This window comes from Silurus meridionalis, chromosome 13 (genome assembly GCF_014805685.1).
Source record: "Silurus meridionalis isolate SWU-2019-XX chromosome 13, ASM1480568v1, whole genome shotgun sequence".
NCBI classification, from domain to species: Eukaryota; Metazoa; Chordata; class Actinopteri; order Siluriformes; family Siluridae; genus Silurus; species Silurus meridionalis.
Genome location: NC_060896.1, coordinates 25,907,334 through 25,915,276, shown reverse-complemented (window position 1 = coordinate 25,915,276; position 7,943 = coordinate 25,907,334). Strand labels below are relative to the sequence as shown.

The 7,943-nt window shown below is 33.8% G+C and overlaps 1 protein-coding gene across 1 annotated transcript; it reads left to right on the top strand.

Annotated features, from left to right (window-relative positions):
• The first annotated feature begins 1,086 nt into the window (after window positions 1-1,086).
• On the top strand, window positions 1,087-7,115 carry LOC124395345 (galectin-4-like). Its single transcript, XM_046863768.1, has 16 exons — window positions 1,087-1,110; window positions 1,205-1,305; window positions 1,401-1,489; window positions 1,887-2,091; window positions 2,211-2,324; window positions 2,415-2,432; window positions 3,682-3,717; window positions 3,833-3,862; window positions 4,580-4,606; window positions 4,716-4,754; window positions 4,915-4,941; window positions 5,074-5,109; window positions 5,553-5,582; window positions 5,983-6,071; window positions 6,579-6,744; window positions 6,847-7,115. Exons 2-16 carry the CDS (start codon window positions 1,261-1,263, stop codon window positions 6,991-6,993), a joined length of 1,098 nt encoding a protein of 365 aa, XP_046719724.1. The 5' UTR covers window positions 1,087-1,110; window positions 1,205-1,260; the 3' UTR covers window positions 6,994-7,115.
• The last annotated feature ends 828 nt before the right edge of the window (window positions 7,116-7,943 follow it).

The window sequence follows — 7,943 nt, the reverse complement described above, 5'->3', positions numbered from 1 at the left end:
GAAACTGAGGATGTGGCAACCCTACAGAATGATAAAAGTAGATACATTTATAAAGGACAATATAATGAATAACTACAAATATGATATTTGGTTCTTTTTTTAAATGCACCAGCTATCATACTTAGCTACACTGCAATACATTGATATAGTGTTTTATTTTTTTATTTGATTACTTTATTTTTTGCTTAGTTATTTATGTAAAATAGCTAGTTAGCAGGGTTATGCTAAATTTAGCGCTGGGCTACATTTTCTATCAGCCACTGTGCTTCACAGAATCATGTCAGATGACTGTTTGTTGTGCTACATTTTCTGTAAATAATCACTAGTATTAAAGTCGCACTTTGCAATCTATTATTGTCTAGTGGTGTCTTTAGTTGTTGCACAGGTTATGTTTATCTCATTTCCTTGCCTTACTTTCTGTCACCTTAATTGCTGTATGTTATCATCCTTATTAAGCAGTCTGCACTTGCATTACAGTCTTTGCCCTCATTAAGTGACACTAGTGTGCATAATTCTTTCTCTGCCATGTTTAAACCAATCCCACGTTCTTTATACACAATCATTAATAAGAACTGAGTAACGAAACCTCTCCAGTTTAGCTGGTCACATTGCTTCAACTACTATGCATGAATGAGCTGGCATGTTATCAGGTATGTTCATATTTACTCAGGGAGTGCATACCTTTCACCTGGACAAAACTGACTTAACTACCACTTATACTGCTAGTAATAATAGATTTAAAAAAAAATCTAAATATATACACATATAAAACATTCTACAAGGTAACTAAAGTATTTGTATAGACACTGGAAACCTTAAAATATCTATATTAGATATTCCGGGTGCCCAGTCAAGTGCGATTAATTAATTAATTGCTCATAATTTCCGCTAACCTTTTGAACCGCACTTGATTTATGTGCCTTAAAGAAATAGGCAAGTATCCAACACGGCTACATGACGCATTAAGCGATAGCTCTTTAATGCCTCAGACACGCCCTTGCAAAACACATGGGCACACATTAAGCGAGTTGGCCAGGTGCCATAGCTGCTTGTCTTTTGTTGGTCTGTCAAGTTTAGCATGTTGATAACAGTGTGAGTACAAACAAAGCTGTGAGTATATGAACACAGGTCATTTCACCCCTCCCATTAATGAATGAATATAAAAGCAGACTACAATTTTGCTGCTGTTTCTGTCTTGTGCCAGCCGGAACGCTTTTTTTTTCTTCCGTGGATCTGAAGAATATTTAGCATCCAGAAATCATGGCCTTCATAGCACCACCGGGCTACCAGCCTATCTTTAATCCAGTGAGTATTTTATTTACTTTTTAATTGATCAATATAGTTTACTCTGGGATAATTTATCCAAAATGTCATTCTTGGTCTGTGTGTGTTTTATTTAGAGCATCCCATATGTTGGCCCTATCTGTGGTGGTCTTAGAGCAGGAATGTCGCTCTATATCCAGGGAAAGATTCACCATCATATTAGCAGGTGGACATTTTTGTTGTTGTTGTTGTTAAGAGGGCACATGCACATTCTGTTTTACTTCGCAGTGTTTCATGGCACAAATTAGTTTGCATTAAATACATGACATTTTACTGATTTATATCTATACAAATACCACAAAATGACATTTTACACAAATATTTTACTCCTCGCTCTGTGTTATTAAAGGTGTTTCAGTTTGTTTTTCATATCACACAGAGAGCATGACGTTGGTAACCGAGCTCACATTCATACCAAGCTGATAAGCTTCAGTTTTTATCTTGGTTTCTACACACACAATGACTGCATGGCCTATTACATAATGATGTAATATTAATTACTTTATCTATATTAATGCTTGATGGGAGTAAATAATTCTGGCCCTCTATTTTACTCCCAACAGTTTTAATTTAAATCTGCAGTGTGGTGAATTTAATGGATGCGATATTGCGTTCCACTTCAACCCTCGATTCGACTTCTGGGACAAAGTGGTCTTTAACACTTTCCAGAATGGCGTATGGGAAGGAGAAGAGAAAGTCAGGCACATGCCTTTCCACAAGGGCCAGCATTTTGAGATGATCATAATCATCACCACGGAGGGCTATCAGGTTCTTTTGTCTATTTTTTTATGTTTAATAAAATAGATGCTACCATTTACCCAGAAATGATGTATTTATTCAGCAGTATGCATAAAAAAGCTAATACATATGTTGTCATTATTATACAGGTCAATGTGAATGGGAAAGATCTCTACCTCTTCCAGCACAGAATGCCCCTGGAAAGGGTCTGTGCCTTAGAGATTGGGGGAGATGTGGCCATCGATAGCATCAACATCATTGGGGTAAATATGAGCTGTGTTTACTTACTGATGAACTGATTTGTTAATTGATTGACTGATTGATCTACTGTTTGTATGCTTCATTTTTTTCAGGGCATGCAGGACATGGGGGTAAGTGCTTCATATTTTTTGCTAATTTCACTTTCATGTCAATTCTGTTACACAATAGTTCTTTGACAAAAGAATAAACCTTTTTTTTATTCATAATGTGGAATTTTTACAGTACAAAAGTGTGAAATTGCTAAAACAATTTACTTGCTCTTGTTCCCAAACTCACTCTTAGAAAACAAATACAGTACAAGGTTGACTGGATGGTCACGCAACATGATAAATGAGGGTAAAAACCAACGTAGCATGACCATAGTTGATGTGCCGGTTTGACGGGTCTCAGAACAAACATTTCATGTTTTTGCTTTAGATTTGCATACGCCTAAAAAAATATCTCTAGCAAACTATTCCAATGGTTTTCTTCTGTTTAAAGTAAATTTACTCACAAAGGAATTTCAAGGTGTAAACTTAAGATATTCAGTAAGTAATGTAAATAAAAAAGTGGGAAACTTTTTAAAAAGGTTTTAAATATAGCCGAAAGCTATGTCACACCACCTTTAACATTCTTTAACATTCTTTACCATTCATATGCAGGTTAGACAACTCACGTCCATTTTGCACAAACACAGTGGCTCTTTTGCTAAGAGAATGCACAAAAACCAAAAAATTAGACAGTTATGACATTTTGTATCTATTCATATGTATTCAATAAACAGTATAAATTTCATTATATAATTTGAACAAAAAAGTGTTAATATTTAGCAATAGTAACATCATTATTATTATTATTATTAATTTCCAAAGGGTTTTCTATCAATTACAAAGCTGAGTAAATCTTCACCATGTATGCTTACATCTTATTTTGCTTTGAAATGATTATTAAGTGTGTTTTTTTAGAACTTGATCACACGACATCTGGGGTTATGTACCATGTATAGAGGCTATGTCTGTGCTATGAACTCCTAAACCTAAGCCTAAACCGCAGAATGCATTCCTTTAATGAACATTTTGCTTTATTGTGCCAATTCTGAATTTTGTAAGATGATACCATTTTTTCCAATATATTATATTTGCTGGAACAGTTTTGGGTCTCCTCTTGTTTTAAATGTTTGGAAAAGAACCACATATGACTGGAAAGTCAGGTGTCCCAATACTCTTGTTCATATAGTGTATAATGTCAATTAAGATCGTCAATGGACCGTTGTATGGGCTTAATATTGTTTTTAGATGAAATGGAAGATATCATGACTGTGAATCTGTAACAAGCGACATAAATAGATATCAAATGATCTGCGTCTTTTATCCCACACAGGGAGGATGGCAAGGCGGAATGGGTGGTAATATGGGGGTGAGTGTGTGAACTGGATACCATAAATGGTTATTTGTCTGTGTCATCATGTAAACCAGAGCGTAAAGATAATGTGGTAAATGTGATAAATATGTATTAATCTGCTTAACTATAGCAGGGAGGATTTCCTGGAGGTGGAGCTGGGGTAAATATTTCTCTCATACCTACTTTAAAATGAATTAAATTTACATATGTTTACATATTCATAAATTCATATTCATAAAAATCTGAACTCATTAATGATCTTATTTATTATATGAAGCAGTGGATCTATTAATAATAATTTAAAAAATCCTTTACCTTTATATATTAATCAAATAGTAGTAGATACAGTATATGTGTCTTCTTAGTCTAATCCCTGTTTATTTCAGGTTAATGTGGTTATACAGTAGTTAGTTGTAGGTAGTTTTGTTAAAACTTGACAACTTGAGCTTTTAATTCAGATAGTTTTCAGCTCCAATTGAAAGTAATGTTTGAAGTTTTGTAACTCCTACATATACTGTAGTCTAGTCATAGTCTAATTTAAACCATCGCTGACCAGGTGTAGTATGAATCACTGAATCCATTAATACAACGTTTCCCCCATTAGATCTAGTTCCAAATATATGCCCTTTCCAACAATTTACAGCTGTATTTTAGATTCTTTTAGAAGCTTTATGTATATATTGTAACAGATATCAAGTCCACGAAGTGTGTAGAGTAATATGAAAATTTAAAACTACATTCTTTATATTCTGTAGAAAGTTTGAAAATAGTTGATTTGGTCCAGATATTTTTAAGGAACCCCTTTTGAACATGACTGTTCATGTAATACTGTGACTTTTTCCTAGTCTATATTTTAATCACTGCATATTTTCAACAGGAATGTTATCCTGCTGGTGGAATGGGGGTGAGTGTATCACAAAAAAAATCTATGTTGTATATATTTAAGCATGACAATATTTCACTAAAATATTGAATAAATAATTAAATTAAATATTTTATATGTTGTACTATAGCAGGGAGGCTATCCAGGAGGTGGAATGGGTGGCATGGGGGTGAGTGTGTACATGGAGATAACAATATCACACCATCCCATTACTAAATATTTCCTGTAACAGCTTATTTTGTTTATTTGTTATTACTTACTTAAAATTGACTAAAAAAAGATATATATATTTTTAGAACTACAATTTTTTTTTCTGTTTTCTGTTTTAGGGAGGTTATCCAGGACCTGGGCTTGGGGTATGCTGATATTTCCTGGATGTGGATATTATATGAATATATGGATTATTTATAGTTTCATGAGAGTGTGAGCATTTTTGGTGATTTGGTCTTCTTGTCACAATTTGCGATAATTATTAATGTCTGTTGAAGGGAGGATGCATGGGGTTACCTGGAGGAAATCTGCCAGTAAGTGTACAGGAGATGTTTTTCAACATTCATTTGTTCATATTTACATCTTGAATTGTGTTATGTTTTATATTATTATAAAAGGTCAAACATGTTCCTTAAAGAACTTTGCAATCACCTTGAATATAAACATGATCTTATCATTTTTGCTTGATACCCTACAAGCCGATTCATTACTACATTTATCCCAAACAACTTACATCTGAGTTGAGCACATGAAGGTTATAAGTCAGACTTGATTATAATAATGCAAGAAATGTACAGACTGATTTTAGTCATTAAAGCCACTGCAAGCAGAGTCAATTTTTTTACTCAGTCTAGTCTGTGTATTCCCATATACTTTACAGTACTCAGAAAGCACAATGAAACCATTGCAGTAATACTGCAATATGATTTATTTTAAACCAATGGCAAACATTTTTCTTTTGTTCTTTGGTCATCAGGTAATGGGAATGCAGCCTATCTTCAACCCTGTAAGTAGGAGGAAGGTTTGATTTATTACTTGGACAATTTAAAGCTTGCTGCAGACTTTGATATGGGAATTCATTACACCATTATAAACTATTACTTCTCACGGTAAAAATGTTTTATTAAAAACACAGTAGATTTATAGAAAATAGGAAATTAGACATGGCATTATAATACTGACTGACATGGTGACTTTGATAGAACAGCACAGGTACCCAAATGATACTTAATGCCAAACACCAAATGAGAATGATACGTGAGATCTGTTAATATGGATGTTAAATGGTTAAAATAATGTTTTCATAGATTTTTTTTTTAAATAATAAACTTTCTATTTTTCAAGTTGTATGAGCTAAATGATACTTGTATGTTTAATGTTAGTTGTGCTATTTTTCATATGCTTAGGGCATTCCCTATTTAGATATGATTCCTGGTGGGATGGTATCCAATAGGACCATTATCATCCGAGGCATGGTGCCATATGGAGCTGACAGGTATGAATATTCAATGGTTTTAATTTGGTATATTTGGTATATTTTTGGTATATTTTGGACTATTTATTGTTTGCTGCCTGCAAAGGTGCCTAAAAAATCTCATACAATTGTGGTGGAAAGAAGTTTGCAATAAAACATCACAGAGCACAAGCGTAACCACATGGTCCTGGTGAGAGTGTGTGTGGAGTAAGGATGGTGTACTTTATCCACTAATGGTGTAGAGGTACATTGCATATGGCTAATAGAAAGAACCATATTATCCAAAAAAATAATAACCATAATCTACTTAAATATTTAATAAAATTGTTTCAGCATTGAACCCATTTGGATGTGACTTCTTGGGAAATTGCACACACATATTTTTCTGGCCTAAAAAAAAACAGCGGTCTGAGCAAAAATAATTTACAGTCTACAAGTGACTATTATTATAGGTAATTAAACAATACAAAATAATATTAAAATATTTTTGGTATGATGAGTAAAGAATATTTGCCTATTCTTCTGCAGGTTTCATATTAACTTCATAGCTGGAGCCTCACGAGACATAGCCTTTCACCTCAACCCTCGAATTAGAGAGGGATTGGTAATCCGTAACAGCCAGATCAATGGTTGCTGGGGTGAAGAAGAAATAGATCTCAACTTCAACCCCTTCATGGAGGGACAGTACTTTGAGGTATGGATCTATTGATTTAGATGTGAACTCATTTGCTTTCCTCATTGTTATAGTCCATCCATCAACATCCAGCTTTATTTACTGTCTCTGTCTCATTTGCAGATCTCCATTCGTTGTGGTGAAAAAAAGATAAAGGTGTTTGCAAATGGGCAGCACATGTGTACTTTCCACCACCGTTTCCAGCCTTACAATCAGATTGACACACTGGAGGTGGACGGAGATGTCCAGGTCTCATACATCCACTACTGATTCCGGTGTTCCACTGCATCTGACATTGTTCCTGCTTTAACTTTTAGGAATGCCTGTATAAAAAAAACCCATTATTGATACTTGCTTTATTACGCACAGATCAATAAATAATGTACCTCTCACATGTGCAGTGTTTAACTCAGCTGAAATATCCAATATAAACTATTTCTAGTCTGTGATCTAATGAATCAATATCAGAATGCAGGAAAACAGTATCAAGATAAACTATATTTATATACCACAAAGAAAAAAGAAACCCATCTAACTATAGACATTTAGACTACTGTACATTTTGTACTTTGCCCATTCCTGCCATTTAAAAGTGAATGGAAAACAAAACATACATTGTAAGTTACATTATAAGTAATCACATTTGTTCTGTGAATACTGTTTTTATTTAATTGTTCAGCTGAGCAGTATGTGTTTTTCTCATGATAAATGTGTTTTAAATAAGTCATAAGATAATAAGATAAAGATAATTTAATGGGTGTAGCTATTGCAATGATTGGTTTGGTTGAAAAACTAAAAATGACAATCTTGACTCATGAATGTGCACATACACTTCTGCAGAAATACACCAACATTTTTAACACCAGAAATGTGTGTGCAACCTTCAACCTTTTATCGGATTTCTATGAACCAAATATTGCAGCTACTCAATAAAGTAAAAAAAAACAATTACATATATATATATATATATATATATATATATATATATATATATATATATATATATATATATATATATGAGAGCACGAGGTTCAGGGGAAGAAACAATGTTGTCACCCTTCTCTCGCTCCTTTTATGTGCTCCCTCCACATTAGCAAAAACTCCCTCAGGGGTATCATTTTTACCGCTTTTCTGCCACCCCGCCTAGTCCTCCATTCACAAACTGGCGCTCGGCCACGCCCCCGCTAACTCATATAAATATATATATATATATATATATA

Excerpts from the sequence above, each read along its gene's own strand:
- LOC124395345 (XM_046863768.1), top strand. The coding sequence starts at position 1,261 with ATGGCCTTCATAGCACCACCGGGCTACCAGCCTATCTTTAATCCA. Across the intron at positions 4,755-4,914 it reads GTGGAATGGGTGGCATGGGG|GGAGGTTATCCAGGACCTGG; the intron begins GTGAGTGTGTAC and ends TTTCTGTTTTAG. Across the intron at positions 6,072-6,578 it reads GTGCCATATGGAGCTGACAG|GTTTCATATTAACTTCATAG; the intron begins GTATGAATATTC and ends ATTCTTCTGCAG.